Genomic DNA, 24,565 nt, shown 5'->3' with positions numbered 1-24,565 from the left:
GCCAGGAGCGTAGAAACCTCCTGTATAAGAAGTTGCTCGTGAGAAGGGTCCCTGAAGAGGGACGGGGAAGGGGGGTGGGAGGGGGGGATAGAAGAAAACTGGATAGCGTATCCCTTCTCCACCGTGCGGAGGACCCAGCGGTCTGAAGTTATAAGGGACCAAGCACGGTGGAAGTGGGAGAGGCGATCCCGGAAGGAGGGGGCTGGATCCTGGGCGATGACTGGGGCGCCGTCCTCGACCGCACCTTCAAAAGTTCTGCCTGGGGCCTGAAGGTGGTCTAGGTGGCCCTTGGTTTTGGCCGGGTTGAGGGCCGGTCCACCTTCTTCTACCACCTCGCCCTCGCCTCCGGGTCGAGTCCTGTCTCTGACGAGGCGGGGGGGGGGTAGAAGCGCTGAGGCTGCGGCCTAAATGGTCTGCGCTGAGGGCCCACAACATGCATCCCCAGGGAGCGCATGATTGTTCTCGAGTCCTTGAGGCTCTGCAGGCGAGAGTCCGTCTTGTCCGAGAACAATCCATGTCCCTCAAAGGGCAGATCCTGTAGGGTTTGCTGCAGCTCCGGGGGCAACCCCAAAACCTGAAGCCAGGAGATCCTCCGCATAGCGATACCCAAAGCCATGGTCCTCGCAGCCGAGTCCGCTATGTCCAAGGAGGCTTGCAAGGAGGTCCGAGCCACCTTCTTACCCTCCTCTACCATGGCTCCAAACTCCTCCCTGGACTCTTGGGGAATCAACTCCTTAAACTTCCCCATAGAGTTCCAGGAGTTGAAGTTGTAGCGGCTCAGGAGCGCCTGCTGGTTCGCCGCTCTAAGTTGCAGCCCTCCGGCTGAGTAAACCTTACGGCCAAACAAATCGAGCCGCTTAGCCTCCTTTGATTTAGGCGCTGCAGCCTGCTGACCGTGGCGCTCTCTTGCGTTCACTGATGCCACCACCAGTGAACACGGTTGGGGGTGGGTGTACAAGTACCCATAGTCCTTAGACGGGACAAAGTATTTCCTTTCCACCCCTCTCGCTGTGGGTGGGATAGAGGCAGGAGTTTGCCATATCGTATCCGCATTGGTTTGTATCGTGCGGATCAGGGGTAACGCCACCCTCGATGGGGCATCCGCTCCGAGGATGTTAACGATAGGGTCCTGCACTTCCACTATCTCCTCCGCCTGCAGGTCCATATTACGGGCCATCCTACGCAGGAGATTCTGGTGAGCCCGAAGATCTATCGGAGGGGGACCTGTACATGACGTGCCCGCCACTGCCTCATCCGGAGAGGAAGAGGAAGATGCCTCCGGTGGTACTGGATCCAATGAAGGGTCCTGATCCCCCTGCTCCTGGGCCGGAGCATCACCTGTACTTGGATCTATGGTGTCGGGTGGCGTGGACACGGAAGCCTCCATGCCCCCTGGCGGAGGCCGAGAGATGGTGGATTCCGGGACCCTTCTAACTGAGTGACCCGAGCGAGAGGTCGATGGTATTGGAGCCCCTTGCTCCGGGTGGTACGCACACGGGGTCCAAAACGACCAGTGAGATGGGCCATGAGAGTGGTCCTCTGCCATCTCCTGCCAATGGCCCAAGTTCCGTTCCTCGGCTTGCCCTTGAGGGGGGTATGCCGATCTCGACAGGTCCTCCGAGGAGCGAGACACCGATCTTGATGGCCATGGCGGTGCCGAGAGAAACGAGACGATTCCCGTGGGCTGCGGTGCCGCACGGTGCCGGTCCGGAGATGATCTATCTCTGCGCGGTGCCGGCGAACGGTGCCTGGACCGCGATCGGTGCCGATGATCTCGTCGGTGTCGGGAGCCGGATCTGGACCTCGACGAGGACCTGGAGTATGCCCGGTGCCGGGAGCGGCCTCTCGACGTCGAGCGTCGACCGTAGCGGTGCCGAGAACTACGTCTCGACGTTGATCGGTGCCGACGATCATAGCGGTGCCGAGACGTAGAGCGGTGCCGCGACGAAGATCTTGGCCGCGAGTACGACCGGTGCCGAGGTGATATTCGGTGCCGGGACTGCGAGCGGCGTGGGGACCTGCTTCGGGACCTGGACCGGTGCCGAGGTTCCAGCCCTTGCGATGGAGGGCGCATCAGGGCAGGTTTCCCCCTTGACTGGACCGGGCGAGTCAACGGTGCCGTCGGTGCCAGTGGTTGAGGCGGTGCCGGCTCTGTGAGAGCTATCAAGTCTCTCGCCGCCACGAAGGTCTCCGGAGTCGACGGGAGTTGTATTATCTCCGGTCTCGGTGGAGACGCTATCTGCACCGGACTCAACGGCCTCGGTGCCGGAGTCGACAGTGCTGGAGGCACCTGTTTCCGGTGCTCCACCGGCGGATTCGGCTCTACCCCCGGCACTGAGGGAGCCGGCGCCTTCAGCACGGAGGTCCCCGTCTTATGGGCTTTTTTATGCCCCGGGGATAATGACCGGCGTCGAGGTACTTGCTGCAGTGCCGACGAGGTCCGGTGCCGGGGAGGCTTGTCCGACACCACCCGCGCGGTCGGCATTGCCGGTGCTGCTGGGGCACTGCGCACCGAGGCGCTAGGTGCCGTGGCTTGGCTCGTAGAGGGAGTGTCCGGACTAAGTGCCGCCTCCATCAGGAGTTGCCGGAGCCGAAAGTCCCGCTCTTTCTTGGTCCTTGGTCTGAAGGCCTTACAGATCTTGCACTTATCTGTTTGGTGGGACTCTCCCAGGCACTTCAGACAGGAGTCGTGCGGGTCGCTCGTGGGCATAGGCTTAGCGCAGGAGGCGCACTGCTTGAAGCCGGGAGCTTTGGGCATGAGCCCGGGCCCGCGGCCGGGGGAGAAAGGGGGAGACGACCCCCTTAGTCCCCTGGACTACTATAACAACTATAACAACTTTAAAACTATTTAACTATTTAACTACAAACACTAGAACTATAACTATAACTACAACTGCGAATAACTAACAAAGCTAGGGAGAGTGGAGGACAGCTATGCCGCGCTCCACAGTTCCAACGACCGTCAGGGGCGGTAAGAAGGAACTGAGGGGGCGCCGAGTCGGCTGGGGTATATATTCAGCGCCATGAAGGCGCCACTCTAGGGGGCTCCACAGCCGACCCGCCGGTGTTGCTAGGGTAGAAAATCTTCCGACGATCGTGCACGCGGCGCGAACACACCTAATGGAATGGATATGAGCAAGCACTCGAAGAAGAACTCTAGTATCTCCATTCTTTGGAGCAGGGAGCTGAAATTTGACAGGGGTATTGCCTTGGTGTCTGAGATGATAAAAGGCACATCCCTAAGAAAACTCACCTAAATTTGGCCAAATTACAAGCCTCTGAAAAATGTCAGTTCACACATTCTCAGTAGAGATGTGTTAAAGTTTGACAAATTCCCTGACGATTCCATCTGCAGTGAGCACGCTCCATCCCCTCATAGCTCCTACATACCAACTGTACTCTACATACGCTATCCCCACAAAGCAACCAAGCGTGGAGAAACAAGTGGTTTTGTTTGGCAAGAATCTTTCTTTTGTGTATTTCCTAGCCCCTTTGTAAGATGTGTACCATTTGTGTAAATACAAAAGCAAAGTGCATCCAAATTCATCAATGACAGAATGCCAGAGGCATAAGAATTCTATCACACACAATCAAGTTAACAAATACATTCAAGAAAATAATGAAATACTAAAATGTCACCTCTCTCCTTCTAATTCCTTCCCTAAGCAAATACACGACATCCTCTCCTTCACAATCTGTCGTTTTAAAGCCTTTGGTCCAGTTGAGGAGGATACCCTAAAAAGAAGAGATTTTCATTACTAAGTTTCTGAGTATGTCTTTCATTAGAACATAAGAGTTTTTAAAAAACCATTCTGAAATACATACACAGGTTTAAAAGACTGAATACATACACACACACATAAAAGCACATACATATCTGTTTCAAACTGCAGTTAAACCCATGGCTCAAAACAACAGTGTTCCACTGTGAGAGGTTGTACATTCTAACCCTGATGCCACATTATATGCAGATGGCAGTGGTGACCTCACAGCCATGACCATGACTCTTACAGATTGGAACCCAGTTGTTGGATTGTACACCTGTGAACCACAGATATGGAGCGCTGAAACAAGGAAGAGCATCTCCAGCGTTCTCTGGGAAAATACAACACAAGTATAGGAATGTACTACAACCCTCTACTGAACAGCATATACTGTGTATTTCAGTCATGCTCAGGTTCCCTCTCCTGGCTGGAACAGCTCTTTTAACTCATTTGGTAAAAGGACCATTTTTCAAGCTGAAGGTGATTAATTCTATTTCCTGATACTGTAGGTGGTTCACCCTCAAGCATAGTTTCTGGACAGAGCTCACCATGTTATGGTTTTGTTTTTAATGTTAAAAATGCTTATCTGACAGACAAATACTCACTTTACAAACTGTAAAGTATGCACTTCAGAGTGAAAAAAAGTCTCAAAGATTCAAAAGGAGTCATGGAGCACCTATTATTGATGCACTCCTTCACATATGAATATTACTCTTATTTTCAATAGGAATGTTATATATATTTTCTACTTACTCCAAATTTCAAATATTTTACTGTGAAGCTACATTTAGAGAGAAGGTCTCTTTGCGTCTTCAAAATTTGCATCAGCTTTTTAATTTGGACTAAAGCAACGAATTCTAATTGAATGACAAAATCTCCAGAATTAAAAAGCAAATCTGCTAATTAAATCATTCCATATTCTGCTCAACTCTGAAAATGCAAGACAAAAGTGAAATAGGGGGTGCCATTGTCCCAGATAAAGGACCCTTTGAAGATGCTACAATCTTAGCCAAAGAAAAATCACATTACAGGGAAAGAATGCTACTACCCAGAATGTAACCACAAGCGGTAGATGTTGAATTCTAGATGAAAATGTGGTAGAGAAAGCCATCTTTCTAAAACAGTGTTGAATAGAATAAGGTTACCCTACTATAGAAGTCAATATTACATTTGAGGCACATAATTCTGCAATTCTTTCCACAGACTTACTCACACAACCTTTAATAGAACTACTCATGTGAGTAAGTATTATGTAGTCTGTGTGAGGGTGGAGAATCAGGCCCAGAAGAAGCACTAAAGGACAGATTCAAAAGATACAAGATATTATAAAAAACTTACAGCATCTAAACTGGTCTGCTTGCAAGGGAAGGAAAACGTAAAGCCAAGGGGAAGTCGTGCGCCTTTTATTCCCATGTAATCCAGGAAGTCTGAGATACAGCTAACAATGTGATCAAACAGCTTAAAAAAGAAATATATAAACATTATTACAATTAGTCATATTTATTTAAATATATATTTATACATTCTTTGAAAATAAGTGATAATGCTAAAAAGAAATAGAAATGCTCACTTCTTCTCCAGTACCCTGCATGACCTCTATAGGAATAGCATATATTTTATTGTGCATTTCAACTGTTCTCCTTTTACCACTACGGATCTTCACAAGCAAAACTCTGAAGTTTGTTCCTCCCAGATCGAGAGCCAGAAAATCTCCATTCTCTGTAACAAAATAATTATACATTTTAGGAACACAGAAACAAAGCGTAGGCAGGTGTCCATTTTTCAAGCAGGCATTTTGGCATAATACTCTGAAAGTTCTCTCTATCATCTGAAGGATTTAAAGATTTTTCATGTTCATTCTAAGCCTTCTCCCTGCTTATTGAAAAGAACAGAAGAAATACATTGCCACATAGCTGCCGCTCCTTCAAAAGACAACAACGACTGGGTGGTCTTTGCCACTGCACATGCTCAACTCAACTACACATTCTCTAAAAAGGGAAGAATTCTCCAGGAAGCCAGCAGATGGTGCTATGTTCCTGCTTCAGCAACTGCAGAGTGTGGTCTTAAGCAGTGCATGTGCTTGAGACAGGCATTGGGAGGTGAGGGAAGAAGAAAAGGGAGTGGCCATTCTCTCTCTGCTACATATGGAAGACAAGAGAAAGCATGAGGCTGTCTCTACTGGTTGAGGTATCTATTCCTATATATAGGGTGACCAGATGTCCTGTTTTTAGAGGGACAGTCCCGTTTTTGGGGACTTTTTCTGATATAGATGCCTATTCCCCCTCAACCCCAGTCCTGTTTTTTCACAGTTACTATCTGGTTAGGGTTACCATATCTAACAAATAAAAAAAGAGGACCCTCCACGGGGCCCTGGCCCACCCATTTCCCCACCCCCAGCCCCGCCCCAACTCTGCCCCTTCCCCCGCCCTAACTCCGCCCCCTCCTCCCTCCCACTCCCAGCCACGCGGAAAGGGCTGCCCGAGCGCTACCGGCTTCACGGTTTGCTGGGCAGCCCCCAGACCCTGCGCCACCGGCCGGCGCTTCCCCAGCGCAGCTGGAGCCCAGGAGGGGAAGCGCCCAGCTGGGGGCGCAGGGTCTGGAGGCTGCCTGGCAAACCGTGAAGCCGGTAGCGCTTGGGCTTCCGGCAGCCCCCTTGTCTCTGGACCCTGCACCCCCGGCCGGGCACTTCCCCTCCCGGGCTCTGGCGGCGCAGGGTCCGGAGGTATGGGGGCTGCCCAAAGCCCGTAGCGCTTGGCTCTTAAACAGAGCCGAAGAGTCGGGGAGGAGCAGAGCCGCCGCGGCTGGAGGCTCTGCTCCTCCCCTGACTCTTCAGCTCTGTTTAAGAGCCGAGCTGCCCCAGCGCTACCGGCTTCGGGCAGCCCCCATGCCTCTGGACCCTGCGCTGCCGGAGCCCAGGAGGGGAAGTGCCTGGCCGGCGGCTGGGGTCCGGAGGCAAGGGGGCTGCCTGAAGCCCATAGCGCTCGGGCAGCTCGGCTCTTAAACAGAGCCGAAGAGTCAGGGGAGGAGCAGAGCTGCCCCGGGAGGGGAAGTGCCTGAGCGGCATTTTCCCGGACATGTTCGGCTTTTTGGCAATTCCCCCCCGGACGGGGGTTTGAGTGCCGAAAAGCCGGACATGTCCGGGAAAAAGAGGACGTATGGTAACCCTATATCTGGTAACCCTACCTATACAGGAGCGATGAGAATGGAACCAGCCACTTTTCATGGCTCTCTGAAACACTCCCACTGACTTACAGATTTTGCACCAAGTACTAGATGAGGCAAAGGTACCTGTAAGCTCTCAACTAGTGGAAAGCAGTGGGGCAGAGAGCTGCATTTATATTTATGTATAGACTCACAACTGCCACTCTAATTTACAGAAGATGTGTTAAAAGAGGAATTATAGCCTTGACTCAGAATTTCCTCTTTTTGGTGGTTTAAGAGTTTTGTAGTGAACACACACTCTACTCCAGACACAAATCCATTAGCTGGATCCAATTCATTAAATTACAAACTAGCATTTCAGCTCCAAGTTTATATTTTTTATTTTCTTGCACCACAGCGTCCTGCTTGGCTGGAAGTACAGTCTGCTATGTAGGGCTTTACTAGGGCTGTCAAGCGATTAAAAAAATTAATTATGTGATTAATTGCACTGTTCAATAATAATAGAATACCATTTATTTAAATAGTTTTGGCTATTTTCTACATTTTCAAATATATTGATTTCAATTACAACACAGAATACAGTGTACAGTTCTCACTTTATATTTATTTTTTACTATAAATATTTGCACTGTAAAAACCAAAAGAAATCGTATTTTTCAATTCACCTAATACAAGTACTGTAGTGCAATCTCTTTATTATGAAAGTTGAATTTACAAGTGTAGAATTATGTACAAAAAAAACCCTTCATTCAAAAATAAAGCAATGTAAAACTTTAGAGCCTACACGTTCACTCAGTCCTATTTCTTGTTCAGCCAATTGCTCAAACAAGTTTGTTTACATGTGCAGGTGATAATGCTGCCCGCTTCTTGTTTGCAATGTCACCTGAAAGTGAGAACAGGTATTCGCATGGCACTGTTGTAGCCGGTGTTGCAAGATATTTATGTGCCAGATGCACTACAGATTCATATGTCTCTTCGTGCTTCAACCACCATTCCAGAGGACATGCATCCATGCTGATAACGGGTTCCGCTCGATAACCATTCAAAGCAGTCCAGACCGACGCATGTTTATTTTCATCATCTGAGTCAGATGCCACCAGCAGAAGGTTGATTTTCTTTTTTGGTGGTTCGGGTTCTGTAATTTCCGCCTCAGTGTGTTGCTCTTTTAAGACTTCTGAAAGCATGCTCTGCACCTCATCCCTCTCAGATTTTGGATGGCACTTCTACAGATTCTAAAATCTTGGGTCAAGTGATGTAGCTATCTTTAGAAATCTCGCATTGGTACCTTCTTTGTGTTTTGTCAAATTTGCAGTGAAAGTGTTCTTAAAACGAACAATATGTGCTGGGTCATCATCCGAGATTGCTATAACATGAAATATATGGCAGAATGCAGGAAAAACAGAGGAGAAGACATACAATTCTCCCCCAAGGAGTTGTGTCACAAATTTAATTAACGCATTATTATTTTAACGAGCGTCATCAGCATGGAAGCATGTCTTCTGGAATGGTGGCCGAAGCATGAAGGGGCATACGAATGTTTAGCATATCTGGCACGTAAATACCTTGCAATGCCGGCTACAAAAGTGCCATGCGAACACCTGTTCTCACTGTCAGGTGACATGTAAACAAGAAGCTGGCAACAATCTCTCCCGTAAACGTAAACAAACTTGTTTGTCTTAGCGATTGGCTGAACAAGAAGTAGGACTGAGTGGACTTGTAGACTCTAAAGTTTTACACTGTTTTGTTTTTGAGTGCAGTTATGTAACAAAAAAAAAAAAACCATACATTTGTAAGTTGCACTTTCACGATAAAGAGATTGCACTACAGTACTTGTATGAGGTGAACTGAAAAATATTATCTTTTGTTTGCCATTTTTACAGTGCAAACATTTGTAATAAAAATAATAATATAAAGTGAGCACTGTCAACTTTGTATATTGTGGTCTAACTGAAATCAATATATTTAAAAATGTAGAAAAACATCAAAAACATGTAATACACTTCAAATGGTATTCTACTGTTTATTTTTTTAAATCGTGATTAATTTTTGTGAGTTAACTGCAATTAATCAACAGCCCTAGTATCTACCATGCTGCTCTTGCATCAATTATAATGAAACTACCTGTTCCATCTGGTGTGCTGCGAACAAAGGTAGGCAGCATTTTTACTTTTGCATTTTCATGAGTTTTCTTCCTCAGCCCAGCTTCTATTTCTGATCGCATCCTTTTTTTAATCTGCAACAGCTGCTCATGAGTAAGCTTGAATTCAGCCAGAGTCTCATCTATCAGCCTGTGCTGCTCAGACAACCTGTATGCTACTGCTGTGACCATTGCAGCACCCTTTCCACTGCCACTCTCAGACAGAAGGAATCGCACGTCAGAGTCAGGAACTAATCGCCTCGTTGTTTTCTGTAAGCGTCTGGCATATCTGCAAGAGAAAATTGTAAAACTGTAATCTCTCTCTGGTCAGCTCAAAAATCTGCACTGGTCATCACTGGCTATAAAACATGAAAGGAGCATGGGAAATAGGTTAGCTTCTCTGTCTTTGAAATTTTCCAGTCCCTGTTTTCTGCTGCACAATGAGTTTTTCCTTGCAAGTTTCCTAACCAAGCATGCACCAGCCCCAAACCTCCTTGGGCAGTGCTTTCCTCATATCACACAAGCTGAAGTATGTCTTCCCTTGTAAAAGGAATCATCATGACGAAAGGGTAGAGTGGAAAAGTATTCATCTGATAGACAGATTTTTTCCCTGAATTCAGATAAAATCCTAGCAAAAGCCATGGAAAAAAAACTCTCAGAATATCATCCTCTTAAGAGGACATATCAGGGTCAAACTGGATCACCCTACGATGTGAGCCACTATGGCATCTCTTATGTTATTGCAGATTCCTTTTAGCTGGAATCACAATATTCTTGATTTTTCTTTTTAATACTTAAGAGGAAACGTATAAAAATTAATTTAAAAGCTCAAAATATCAGCTTATAAATTAAAAACAACAGAATAAACAAACAGCATGCACTAGATACCTGATATCTAGTAGAGGGGATAAAAATAATGGTGTTTTTCCCATAAACATTTTCAGGGAATATTTTCCTTTTGAACAACAAAAAATTAAAAAAATATTCACCAAAATACCAGAAAATTTCCACAAAAAGATTTAAGAAATGCAAACATTTTTGTTTCTTCCAAAAATATTCCACACAAAATGTTTATTCTTCTCCTTTATGTTCCATCTACAATATATCTATATTATATGCTCCACCCCCAAAGCAGTATCAAAATATTTTAAGTAACTAACTTTTCCAACTAGATACTGTTCATTAGAGGTAGTACACGCTTCCAGCTTTTGTGTACACCAAAATTCTGATGTGTGACAACAATGGTACTACAGAGTAGAGTAAAACCATTTGTTAGGACTAATTCTAAATTAATTTATGAAACAGACACCTCATTATGAAAAACATTCTAGCCTCTGCACATGAAGGATACTAAAGAAATCATGCCTGTACCCTTGTTATTTCTGTCAGTTTTGTGGTTTTGGTGCTGATCCTGCAAACACTTATGCACATGCTTAACTCTAACCCAATGACTTCACAGGTAAGTGTCTGCAGGACCAAAGCCTTTGGTCATTGGTTTAACTGTTAGAACTAGAATATCTTCAAGTGACTGTAAACAAGCTACATGGTAACTTTGATACACATTAAAAAAATAAGACTGCCTCCTCTATGAAGTTTACATCAATCTGAACTAGTACATTATAAAAATGCAGCTTAGAAACAGAGAAACAAATAAGCTGCTTTTATAAGGACAAGGAAAGGCAGACACTATTTTTTCCTTCTAACTTCCAAGTATAAGCAAGGGAAGACTGGAGAAATGGGGTTATCAAAGTCATTTTCAAAACAATTCAGTTTAAACAGGTAATAAGGAATAACATTCTATTACTGGGGTTTCCTCCTGAGAGCCCAGTCCATAGGCACAAAAGTACAGTCTTTGGATATTTAACTGTATTGTTGATCAAATAAATTGTCCTTTACAGCTGGGACTTTCAAAGGCACATAAGGGAGTCAGGCATCCAAACCACAATTACTTTCAATGAGAGTTGGTTACCTACTTCCCTTAGGCGCCTTTGAATTACCAACGTAGTCCTACAGTTAAAGGCAACAACATTTCTCCATATAGATTTTTACTTCTCAATATACATATGCGCGCACACAACTTCTGTTTCCTTATCTCATTCGTGACTGCATGTCAAGATGCTGGCCTCATATTACATGTCTGACCTTTGCAAAAGATGAATCCTAACAGATGCCAAATATTAATTATAGAAACAGCAGGACTTACTGTGGATGCATCTTGTAAAGGGAACCATCCACACCCACCGTGGTGCGCAGCCTGGTTACGCCTTTATTATCACGCAATTGATTCAGAATCGCACCCAGAGTACTAGCCACCAGATTAGCAGAACGGAATGAAACAATTGTACAGACGTGCTGGACAGCAATGCAGTCTTCATGGGATGGTTCTACCCCAAGACGTGTCAAAATTTCTTTGGCTTTATTCAGACCTTCTTTGCTTCTACAGACAGGAATTTAAACAGTGAACTCTTTAATATTAAATTATAAAATGCATAATTAAGTAACATGATCTGATGTCAGGTGCTTTGCCACATGACAATGTTCTGAGAGTCTGAGAAGGGTCTTAGAAAAAGCAGTTGAGGGCAATATCAGCCCATGTCAATCTCTCTATTAACTGGACTACACAATCACAAAGTACAAAACAAGGGAGACTAAAGCCAAAATAATGTTTGCTAAGAATATAGAGCTTTTCAGTAAAGCCCAATGGAAATATATAGTCTATGAAATCATTTCTATCAGTGGTACAATGTAGTTTCAACAATTCTGTTAGCACCAGTTCTGTCAGTACTATTCTACTTATATATATATATGTATATGTATATATATATGTATATGTATATATGTATATATATTTAAAATGCTGTTCATCACCTCAAAATTTGTTTGCCAAGGTGCATCACGTCTTAATTAAGATGAGTTTATAAGATTCACCTCCAACAGGGAGCAATTTTGTTCACTGTGCCAGATTGTCTGAGCAAATCTACTTTCTAGTGACTTTGCCATAATTCAAACACGTGTGAAGCCAAACCAAAACTGCCGACAATAATATTTATATTGCTATTGCCAAGTGTTACCTGATAACATGGCATGTACATGTAAGAGAAGGATGGTAAAAAGACATGGAGAAGCCTGTGGAAGCCAGTCATTTGTCACCTCCAAAGCAAAAAAAGAGAGCAGCAATGCCATTAAAGTTCCTTTGGTTAATTGCCCCAGGGAACTAGTAAGCATCTCAGCTGTACACCTCTACATGCCTGGAGAAATTAAATTTCTTTATGCCTTGTTGACTTTTTTTAAATTATAATAAACTAATTCACAATTTTGAATGATAAGCAGAGGCCACCATTCAGCAAGCTACTTAAGCATGTGCCTAACTTTGAACACACAAGTAATTCCATACTCACATGCTTTAAATGTCACCTGAATTAGGGCCAGGGTATACAGAGATGGCTATAAGCTAAGGGTGTCTAAGCATTTTTCATTCTAAAGCATGTTTTTCAGATTTTTATAACTTTGTAAAACTTTTACCTTTTTCGCTGAAATTTTCTACAGTGGTTCTCACTGTTGGTTTTTAAACACCACAATACCTTAATTCTCTTCACTCACCTTTCTATTGACTATACATGCATGTGAATGTAAGTTGGATCCATTTTCACTTTTAATGTGGAGTTGCTTATGGAATAGGATGTAGGGAGGTGTGCAGGGAAAGAGGGTTGGCTCCGCAGAAGTTGCAGAAATTACTGACTGTTCCCACAATATTGCACCAAAAATTGTAGACCCAAAAATCAGAAACAGATTTTTAAAAATTTGGCTCAAGGAGAGTATTATACTGTAATACAAATTTTAAAAATCAGTAGTGAAAGCCGTAAGTATCGACTGAAAAGGTGCTGACATTGTCACATTCATCACCTCATATTTTACAGGTCAGTGTAATATAAATTGTTGTTTACTGGATGGGATGCTCTGTATACTTTTCACATTTATTTATTTTCTACATGACAGTAATATGGAGATGGGAGAGGGTGTTACAGAAACATTTACTGGTATGCACTAAGCAACACTTTTAACAGGTTTAATTACGTGGTAGGAGAATATGTTTCTGGTACACCACGGTGGAATACATGGTAGTTGCAACGTTCTAGATAGTAGAGATAGGTTTCAGTAGAAACACCAATCACCTGCCAGGACTTGATAGCACTTCAAAAATATTCACACCTCCACAGGCATGCCAACAGACCATGCGTCACTATCATTTCTACCCCAGAAAGCACACTGGTTTAGAATGGCAAAGTGCATTAGCACATCGGTATTTCTAGTTTCTATTTTTGACCTCTCATTCCTGAAAGGATGACAGTAAGCAAACTGCCAGAAATACTGTCAAAAATGCACGATGCCAACACAAACAAGAGGAGGCGCTGGTAGCAAACCACTCACTTGGGTAGTCAGGTCTGGGAAAAGGCTCTGTTTGGAAATAGAGGAGTGCACCAGGCAACAATGGCTATTGATGGCAGTGGTGCTTTAACTCCCAATGAGATTAATAAATGCCCTTTGAGTTAACAAAGTACGTTAGTAAACTGGAGCTCCCATATTAAGTTGGTGAACAGATTTGAAGTCTGATTCTCATTTACACTAAAGTCACCTTTACACGATTCTGGCAACGTAAATGGATTTTAAAGTGGATGCGAATGTAATTACCTTTAAACCAACTTTAAGGTCCCTTCACACTGCCCAGAGTGGTGTAAAGGGGGCCCTCGTATAAATAAGAATCAGGTCCTGGATCTAATTTTATACTTAAGTTTTAGGTTCATTTGAAATCAATGTCCCAGCTTCACTTTACACATTTGGCAATTGCGCCCAGAACTCTGTAAGTGTAGGAACATTAGCAAATAGGTTGGGGGATGCAAGACTAAGTACATTTATTGTCCACTGCTATTAGACACACTACTTGTTCACACTGCAGTCAGAAAGCGGCCGTTTGCAACGGGCCATCTAAGAGCCTGCCCTGAAACTCCTTGTTCACACAGCAGCCACCAAGATTATTTTATCCCACTTTCCTAGCCACTGCCAAATAAGAAAGGGGCAGCAAAGAATTAAAAAAGGAAGAGGTGGCCACAAAACTGCACGTGCTGATGCCTTTACAAATCACAGAAAGAAAGAAAAAAAGAGAAAGAAAGCAAGAAATGAGTTGCTCACTTTTCTATGGCAGACACATGTTTCGTTTCAAATTTTCCTTTGGTTAAAAGCTCTGGAGTGATTCGCCCCTCAAACAGTAGTCCCTCTTTGGCCATCTTTACAAGGATAAGCCTGACCAGCTCACCCATGTACTGTCCGCTGACCATCTTCTCGAACCTGTAACAACAACAACAACAACAAAAACACACAAGTTAAAAGTTTTCACAGTGAACTCTCAGATTTAGACTTTTTATCTAAAGTTCAGAAGTAAGTCACCGTGGATGCTTTTCGACCTCCCATCTTTTCTACTAAGAGGGGAAACCATATTCTGCTATTTGCTACAACTCTGGCAATATCATTTATTGAATTAAGATCATTCAAATATGCAACAGACACAGGATCAGGGTTATGAGTGGAAAGTGCCCTCATTATACAGAGAAACCTCAGAGAGGCCAAAAACGCATCTGCAAATAATAGTGGGTGAAATTCTGTCACTTAGATGTCACTAAGTACAGTACCTGATTTGCATCTGTAAGTCACCTACTTGATTTATAATGCTTAGTGGTATGGTCTGCACCTGCAAATACATGCAAGAGTAGAACTGGTCTTGCTAGAAGAGAAGCTGGGCTAAGGCCTGGCTGAAAATCTGGACTGTTATTTACATAAATGCCCCCACCATATGACAATGAGAATTTCTGAGTCATCAACTAATAGTTCTCAAAATAGCACTAATCATGTCACTGGAGAACATTCAAAAAGGAAACTCAATAATTTCTTACATACAAATATTAGTTTCAGGCTTTTATCCACTTGTCTGCTCTGCAACAGACCAAGTAGGAAAAGCCAAAAGACTGACAGTGCTGCCTAACATACTAGTTTCTTTCCTTTTCAAATAAGGATGCCACTTTTCAAGAAAAGTGACAAGTGCCACTGCTATACAGAGGTTGCAGCAGCCGTCAGGGCAAAGTAATAAATGTAACCAAATACCCCATTTTACATATAAATTTAATCTCCCCTTCTTACTGAAATGCACAAAAACAGTTCAGAATGTAAATCCGAAGATGCTTCTGGTAACATGACATGTTGACTGTGAACTTTCCATTGTGCTCTGGTATTTATGCTAGTCTATGGAAGGGACATGTCCCCCACCACAACTTGGTAAAATCTTACTGACGCCCAACTCAGTGCACACGTGCATACTCGTCACCTGATCCCACCTAACTTTTGGATGCAGTTGCATATATGATCCAGCGTGTGTACATTGTACAAGACAAAAAATGTCAAGCACCACCGAGAGCAGAAGTTCCAAAGGCAACATCCGAACACATCAGCAGAACAGACCAGGACTGGATTCAGGATAGGCAGTGCTGGCTAACTATGGACTCTAAATGCAGGAAATAATACTAAATTAGAGCTGTCAAGAAACAGTCAGCACAGCATGGTAACATCTGATGATATTGAGGATAAGAAGCACTGGAAGCCAAGCTGCGACAAAAGCAAGTGTAGGATTCAGACAAGATTCAGGTTAAAGTAGCAGCAGTGGGTGCTAACAGAACCTCACAAAATCATCATGAAAAGGTACCTGCTCAGGCATAGTGTCTACTCATCCACCCTTACCAGCATGATAATTAAGATAATGAACAAGCTAATATGATTTTATTTTAAATTAGCTGCCTCAGACAAGACGGGGCAAATAGAATTTCACAAGGTTGTGATACAGGCTGAATGCAGGAAATTAGACTGAACTGAAACAGACAAGTAAATTCAACCTCAGCAACAATGATATCCATAACTCATGCTATGTCTCCACTTCAAACGCTACAGCTGCACTGCTGCAGCTGCGCCACTGAAGTGCTTCAGTGTAGATGCTTACTCCAGTGACGGGAGGAGTTCTCCTGCTGCTGCAAGTAATCCACCTCCTCGAGAGGCAGCAGAATTCTTCCACTGACCTAGCGCCATTTACACTGGGGGTTAGGTTGACTTAACTACATCTCTCAGGGGTGTGGATTTTTCACAGCCATGAGAGATGTAACTGCCGATGTAACTTTGCAGAGCAGACCGGCCCGCAGACAAAATCCTGCACCTCAGACTCACTGGGAAGTTATCCTTTTCAATGACCTACAGGATAGTTTTGAAGTAAAGAGAAAACTTACTGGGTTTTGGGATCCAGCTCAAATACTGATCTGAGTAGCTTTAAACAAAATGACAGAGGCAGAATTTACTGAACTGTCACTGTACTCTTCTAGCAAAGAGACAAGTGCTTCTTAATTCCCCTTTTTAACTGTTGTTTAAACCCTTTCAAGTGCATGGCAGTATGCAAAATGTGTCTCTAACCTCTTAAGCCTAGACTAAGTGCCAACTATCAAAAAGAATTTATAAATATCATTCTTCCATATTAAACCAAATGACTTAAGAGTCATTCTGGTTAACTTTAGCACATTAGCCAGCGTTCTATACCAAGTATTGTACTGTAATAGGGCTGTTTAATACTGTAAAAGGGACTCCTTCAGTGATCACTGAGACAAGCCTGGAAAATGAACATGCCAAGACAGAAATAAAGTACTATAACCATTACTATTTATCAAGGACCAACCCTGACAATATTGCTATTACCAAGGTGGTAGTAAAATGAATGAATAGTCTATTCCAGTAATAAACTCTCGAACAATCAGGCTGGATGGGGTGCTGTAACCACACCCAGCCCATCTAGTAAAGCTACTTGGGTGGGTGTACGCACGCTTGTTTACAAGGAAAAATCTCAAGCAATAGGATTCTATCTGGACCAAACCATGATCAGTACTGAGAACCAAAAGACTTAGAGACCATACAGTAATGAAAGGGAGGAAAGACATGGCTTTGTGGTAGGGGGTTTCCAGGCTACAGTACAGGGAAATCAGAGATATTCCTGACTAAAAATGATGCTGAATACAATGGTGTCTCAGGCAGTGATTTCACAAGTGCTAACGAAACTTCAGTGGATGGAGTGTCCCCTCCTCCTTTTCTATGGTTCACAAACATGCAGTGCTAAACCTCCCTTAGCCCCCCTACTCAATGGGTATATTATCAGCATAGATAGCTCTATTTTACTACCTGGTAATTAATTTGTTAAGATGGGGACTGCAGTAGGTGGAGGCACTAGAGCTATCTTGCTTCCCTCTGCCCAGTTCAGACAGCCACATTTGTTTTACGAACCATGACCCAAATCCTCTGCTGCACCCAGTCTCTCCTGGGAGTCATAACCAGCTGGGCAAGTTTAGAGCAGCCAGCAGGAAGCAATAAATTCCAGCAGGAAAGCTGTAAATCCAGCCCAAAGATCAGAGAGACATCAAAAGCTAAAAGACCTTAGAGCCAGACAAAGTACAACTCGATTTGTTCTCCTTCACCAACCTTAGACTCACCGAAATTCTCACATCCTGCTGCAGAGAGGTGATTTACATGGGACAAAGGTCCAAGAGCCTGCTGAAGGTGCAGGAAGTTTGAAAGGGAAAAAACAGTTATATGGGATAAGACATACACCTGAGAGTAGAGAGGTGGTGTGGGGAATGGAGAAGAAAAAAAAAAAATCACTGGTTTCACTGAGATCTCACAGTACACGATATTTAAATTCATTGGAGTCAAAGCACAGCAGCAAGTGCCTGAGTTTTTGGGCCTGTAAACCAAACTTTAACAGGTTAAGGGTGTGGTGAGGTGGGAATTTGGGCCTATTGAAGTATTAAGGGAAGAAAGGAGTCAAGACCTGTTGGAAGTTCACAGTGAGGGAAGAGGAAAAAAGGGGAATTTGCTTGGAAACTTCTGGACTGGAAAAGAATGAGGCCCAATCTTACTGAAGACCTGTGATGGTGGGGACAGCCAGTGTCACAGCAGAACTTTAGAATAAAAAGGCTTTGGATCAATTCACTTGAGCCACGGGCAAGAGTCCAGGGGTGGGGTGGGGGTTATATTTCATTTTGTCCATCCATAAGTAAGATCTCAAAGCTTCCCCTGGCCTATGGTTTGTAGACTACAAGGTGGAATTGTTTTAAATGTGACAGACTTCACAGGGCTGCTTCCTATAATTGCCTCACTAAATTGCCTAATCCTGAGATTGCTCTACTATGAGTTTATAGATTAATCTCAATCATTTTATGCCACTAAATAAGCAAATGAAAGTCTCACTTACAGTTGTTTTCCAGGATTGAGGGATCCACGGTCAATCTCCTTGTCAAACTCAGTTCTGATGTCTTCTAGTGACCCATCATCTCCAAAGGCTCCCCACTCAGTGTTAATGCACATCCTCCCCTCATCACCTTCCACCAGATCAATATGCCTCAATTCTTCCATGTAGCAGGCATTCGTGCCAGTACCTTTAGGAACAGATACCAGCAGATATTAACAAAACAAGCCAACAAAAAACAAAATGCAATATGTCTACTGTAGCAGAGGAATGAATGTCACCTATAATCAAGCCAACTTCACAACGCTGGTCATCAAACCCACAGGTCATCATTGTTCCTACTGTGTCATTTACAACTGCCATGATGTCTGCATCATAGTCCTGAAGGACAAAACAGAATTTTACTAATATCACACACTTTCCTTAAAAAAAATTAATATCAATACATCAATGTAAAATGTCACTGACCATAGAACTTTGAAAAACATTATATTTAAAGACAACTCTGCTTATATCAATCAATTTCTCTATTACTACAGATACAGTATTTGCTTGTAAACAGGAATTTTGTTCTTAAGAAATCACCCCTACTCTTCCTATTGTCCATCTGAAGTCACAATCTTGCGTTGGCAATAAAGTTTATTTGGAGAACATTGCAAGAGCGCTAGAAGCAGATTAATGTTCCAGGTGAAGAATAAGTAACAGTAACAGAGTAATTCCTAAGGAATAAAGATTCTGTCTTTATATAAAGTCTCCAATAACAGAAAAGCAGAGATCAAATTGTCTTACAATAGAATGTTTTGCTAAGTTTTTCTTGAGGAGTCCATGAGTCTCCAAGTGTCCTTTTGAATGTCTGATGTAAAGATTTCTTTAATTAATATTAATTGAAAACTTTGAGTAAAGATTTTAATGTATGCATGTAATCGGTAAATAATAAAATAAAAAGAATTTACCAAAATTACATAAAAATCAAAGCATTTCCATCAATCAGTTAATTTGGTGTGTTATTTATCTTTCCCGAAGTCTGAAAAAGTAACTGATTACATACTGGCATGTCTTGGTGAAGATAAAATCAGCTTATCAAAGGTTTTCCTGCTGCTGAAATAGAACAAAAAGTGTCCAGTTTCAACAGAGAGTTCTATTTTCAGACCAAGTCACACTTTATGACATCAACAGGCTCACCTGATTGTAATAGTCATATGATTTGTAAGTAGTTGCTCAGGAAGAGAATTTACTGAGCTACAGGGTGACGTTGCTAGAGAACTAGCACGGTGATACACATAATTTCACATTTAATGAGAATGATAAAATTGCTTGAGCTTTCAGGTTAACTATTGTGAGATACAGTAACTTAATTTTGCTTCATGGGACAAATGGTGTTCTGATGAGATGTGTAATTTTATTAAAGTTATTGTAAATTTTCACATAGTAACTATGAAATTATTCTGTTTCCCCACTGCATATCACATTATGGGCTCTAAACAATCTGTGTGGGGGGGGCAGGGGAAGAGAGAGAGAGATTTTCTAGAGCCCATAATGTGATATGCATATGTGCATATGTGTGTGTGTGTGTGCGCGCGTGTGTACATATGTATGTACTTATGTATGTAAAAGACTAAACAAATTTACCCCACGTTTCTTGATTGCCTTGTTGAGCAGCTTTACTACATCTGCTCCCTCAACTCCGCTTGCTTTGAAGCGTTTTGTCCAGGTTATCAGAATACCCTAATAAAAAAGGAGAGTAACATTAAGTACAATATTAAACCAAACACAAAAAGATTATCTTTTTCTCTAAAACAAAACATTAGCACTCCAAATGAATCTACAAATCCCTGGGTTTGGATGGTCAATCTTTTCCCCCACAATGCCATCTTAATCTGACGTGACTGGCAGTCTTTGTTTCTTACTATAGCTGGTTGAAAAAATGGGGCAAGTTTTCATCAAAGATTTTGTGTAAGAGAAAGAGTGAGAGAGCTTGGCTGAAGTTTCAAATTTTCTGTAAGCTCCACTGATTATTATTGTTCCTGAATGGTTTCCTTCTCTAAGACCCATTCCAGTTTCCCATTTCTCCCATTAAGGAACTGGGACCCTGCAGTTCCCAGAGGGGTTTCACCATGCAGACATGACTGAAAGAGGAATGACAGTGAACTCATGTGGAGGGAAAGAAAAAGACTTGATCAGTGGAGATGGTGCCAGGAATCAGACTGGTCTGCATCCGTCATCACTGATTCGCATCAGGAGGGAGAGAGGAGGATGGGCATCTTGCAACAGTAAAGAAAATGTTCTTCAAGGGTTGAAATAAACTGAAATATTAGAAATGTGGCAAGGGTTAAAAACAATTTTTAAAAAGGTAATGGGCTAAAATAGTTTCAGAAAGCTAAGTATGCAAGGATCAATTATAAATTTTTTTTAAAAATCACAAATGACTATGCTAAAAAAATCATTTAGAAACATAACATGCAAGGATTAATTAGAAAGAAAAGCCTTAAAACAAATAGGGTTAAAATAATTTACACACTGAAAAGGAATGGACTCAAGAGGAATAAAAAAAATAAGAAAAAAGGCAAGGGTTAAAATAAATAAAATATTAAACAGAATTAAGCAAAAATAATGTATAAAATAAATAGATACATTCGAAAAATTTGTTACGGTTAAATTACTTAATGTACAATTGTCTAGGCTCACTAATAATCAAGACGGTGATGGCTAAGTATGGGATAAAGTAACAAAAGTGGGAATGAAGCAAGGATCAAATAGTAATAATAATAATAAATAAATAAATAAACCCACCCTCCCTTGTATTGCATTCCATAACCCATCACCTTGTCTGCAATTGCGTTAGACTGTAAGCTCTCCTGGGTAAGAACCATGTCTAATTTTTTGCATCTGCATGGCGCCTAGCTCACTTTGGGGCATTCAATGAATAAATAATAAATAATAATGAAAGGAAGGAAGGAGACAAGAGCTGCTGATCAACAAAAGAGAAAAGATACAAACTAGCACCATTTATTTTCTCTCTCTCACACACACACACACACACACACACACACACGCCCAAGCTACCCACCCAGCCAGGCTTTTATAACAGCACTCACCACAGCAGAGTCTGAGTGCCTTCCAAAGAGTTAAAATACAAATCTACAAATGGCCTCTGATCTAATACTCCTCCATGTCTGCAAGATTCTCCTCTTAAAAGCTGGCTACCACTTCTGCCTATAAATTCTTTCAGAAGGTTAATTTTTCTCCCCTCAGAATTGGACAGTATTTATTTCAGTGGATACAGGAGAAAGGTTTGTCATGGCAGCTCTGCTTACATCAGTGCTCTTTTCACAGAAAGATGTATAAAGTCTGTCTCTAACTCCTAAATAATTGCTCTTGCCCACAAGTCATTAAGGAACCTGTGTGCCAACAGGCAGAGGGCACAGGGATGCATAAGGGTTACAGGGATCAGTAGCGAGGTGTCTCAGAACCCTAAGAAGCATCACAACCTGTGACAAAATCCCCCAGAACCAAAGTCAATAGGCCTCCACGTGAGTGCAGGGGTCCAGCCTTGCATATTCCAATGCAAGACCACAGCCTGCAAGTATGCGATCTTCAGTACAGGTACTCTGTTCTTGGACTAGTCCATTTTGCCTGTTATACAGCACCATGTACATGTATGACACTATGTAAAAATAATTTCACCATCCTCTGCCCTTGTGTTGTGTCTCATGGGTTATACATTCCTACTATCCATTTTATTCAGTCTCTTCCCGGGGGAAGCACTGATATACAGTTGACATTTCTGAAGCTCAGATACTATCGATGGGACTCTTCAGTCAAAATGCCTGCTTCTAATTCTCATTTGATGATTGACATAGGATACAGCTTGATGCAGTTGCTTCTTTTATTGACGGGCTTCCAGCTGCTGTTTGAACTCTATAAACGCCCTTAAGACTGCTCTCATTACAAGGACATTATCTGGTAAAGTATATTCCTTCTGAGCCTTCTAATTATACCTAAACTCAGAGACTAAATGATCCTCTGCCTGCAAGCACAGGCCCCATTCTGCGATGTGAAATGCACTATGAATATTAAAAGTAGGTGCCTTACACCGCTAGGGCAACTTCCATCCAAAGATCTCTTAAAAACATTAGTGAATAACCTTCACAACAGCTCTGAGAAATAAATATTATCCCCATTTTACAGATGGGGACATACACAGGAAGGGTAAATTACTTGCCTAAGGTCACACATTGAGACCAGGTCTACACTACAAACTTCTGCTGGAACCTCTACGTCCATGAGGGATATGACAAGGTGTGTGATTTGTTGTATTCTCCATAACATTTAGCCCCTTAGAACTAGTACTGATGTCATGTTTAGAATATTGAAGGCCTATCAATATGTGCACTCTCACTGCTTCTAAGTACATCAGCATTAGTACACTGTTTCTATAGCAATACTGTATTAGCAAGTCACTGAGTCATTCTACTTATCTGACGTAAAAGATGGGAAATAATGCAGAAATACAATACTGCAGAGCACTCTGTGGTTCAGGGAATCACATAACAATCATTATGCATTCAGAGTAACAACACAGCCAGACAGATTTCATTTTGTAGCCATGTTTGTTTTCAAACCATCTCAAATAGGTTTTTTTTCAATCTAGTGGTCTGATTCTAGGCGGTGCTGAGCACCTTACACTCCAGTTTTTGCTCAATGAGAGCTAAGGATGCTCACTACCTCTCAAGATTAGGTCCTAAATTAAGCCAGTTTCTGCAATTTTTACTCACAATGAGTAAGTGCTAGTCAGTATGAGCAAGCATTGGTGAATTGGGCCCTCAAAATTATAACCTGTATACTATACTATACTTTAAATTAAAATATCATAATTCAACCAAAATGTTAACACAAAATAGTAGAAACTGTTCATTTGTTAAAAAGCATTTTTAAATAATTTTGAGATGAAGTACTACAATGAAATAGGCAATAATTGATTCTTACACTGAAAGTCAGGCCAGCTGGAATACTGCTTGTTTGCTGACACGGAGGAGAGGAGGGAAGGGTTAATAGCACAGTGTCTCTGCTGTACATTAATAAAATTCTGAAATATTCTTACCTCATCTAGCTTGGATTGTCTACATGGGAAAGAAAATGTAAACCCAACTGGCAATTTTTTGTCCTTGATTTGTTGCTTCTCCATGAAATCTCCCAGGCATTCAGCAACATGATCGAAGAGCTGTAAGAAAAAGAGGAACATAAAATGACAATAGTCAGAAAGACAGTTTTAAGAAAAAGATATGCCTTGACCCTCACAGGAAACACTGGAAAGAATTAAAGTGACTATTATAAACAACCAATTCCAAATTTAGAGAGACATTTTCCATGTGTCATTTAGAATTGATAACACGTTAAAATTAAGGCAACATAGATAAATACTTCAATATTTAATAAGGAAAACATTGATCTTTTAGCAAATTCTACTTAACTTTTTTTTCACCGCTCTTTAAAAAAATGCAAAACCTAAAATGATGGTAAGTGCCACTTTAGTATATTATAACACATCTATTAATAATTTGATGAGACAAAAAATCAGTTTCTTTTAAGAGATTATTAATAATATATTTATTATGTAAATGCAGCTACCTGAAAGAGCTTATATTTGGCATTTGATCATAAAAGGGCTTGTCTATACTTACCGCGCTGGTTCGGCGGCAGGCAATCGAACTTCTGGGTTCGATTTATCGCGTCTAGTCTGGACGCGATAAATCGAACTCAGAAGTGCTCCCCGTCGACTCCGGTAATCCTGCTCGCCGCGAGGAGTACGCGGAGTCGACGGGGGAGCCTGCCTGCCGGGTCTGGACGGGGGTAAGTTCGAACTAAGGTATGTCGACTTCAGCTACGTTATTCACGTAGCTGAAGTTGCGTACCTTAGTTCGATTTGGGGGTTTAGTGTAGACCAAGCCCAAGAAGCTGACCCAGCAAATCAACACAAGCTTAACTTTAAGCAGGTAAAATAATCGTATTAGTCAATTAAACTATTCGTATTCCTTGAAGTGTTGCTAGATTGAGATCATGAAGAGAAGAACCTTGCAGGATTGAACCCTCAAGTAACATCATCTCGTTTAAAAAAAAATAAAAACAAAAAAACCCATGAAAAATCAGATTTTTAAAATACTGCACATGCTCCAAGTGACAAAG

The 24,565-nt window shown here is 42.3% G+C and overlaps 1 protein-coding gene across 2 annotated transcripts in view; it reads right to left on the bottom strand.

Annotated features, from left to right (window-relative positions):
* HK1 (hexokinase 1) overlaps positions 1 to 24,565 on the bottom strand; it is an 80,466-nt gene that overhangs the window by 18,907 nt on the left and 36,994 nt on the right. Inside the window, exons 2-11 of one of the 2 annotated variants that reach the window (XM_054035578.1) lie at positions 23,484 to 23,597; positions 20,012 to 20,107; positions 18,664 to 18,763; positions 18,389 to 18,572; positions 14,251 to 14,406; positions 11,267 to 11,500; positions 9,048 to 9,352; positions 5,335 to 5,483; positions 5,103 to 5,222; positions 3,640 to 3,735 (exon numbers count right to left, since the gene is read on the bottom strand). In XM_054035578.1, coding sequence (XP_053891553.1) covers positions 3,640 to 3,735; positions 5,103 to 5,222; positions 5,335 to 5,483; positions 9,048 to 9,352; positions 11,267 to 11,500; positions 14,251 to 14,406; positions 18,389 to 18,572; positions 18,664 to 18,763; positions 20,012 to 20,107; positions 23,484 to 23,567 — 1,524 coding nt within the window. In that variant the 5' untranslated portion in view covers positions 23,568 to 23,597. Of the gene's footprint in view, positions 1 to 3,639; positions 3,736 to 5,102; positions 5,223 to 5,334; positions 5,484 to 9,047; positions 9,353 to 11,266; positions 11,501 to 14,250; positions 14,407 to 18,388; positions 18,573 to 18,663; positions 18,764 to 20,011; positions 20,108 to 23,483; positions 23,604 to 24,565 lie in introns of both variants that reach the window. The other variant, XM_054035577.1, reaches the window with a different exon arrangement.

Source organism: Malaclemys terrapin, chromosome 7 (genome assembly GCF_027887155.1).
Source record: "Malaclemys terrapin pileata isolate rMalTer1 chromosome 7, rMalTer1.hap1, whole genome shotgun sequence".
NCBI classification, from domain to species: Eukaryota; Metazoa; Chordata; order Testudines; family Emydidae; genus Malaclemys; species Malaclemys terrapin.
This window is presented reverse-complemented; position numbering and strand designations above follow the sequence as displayed.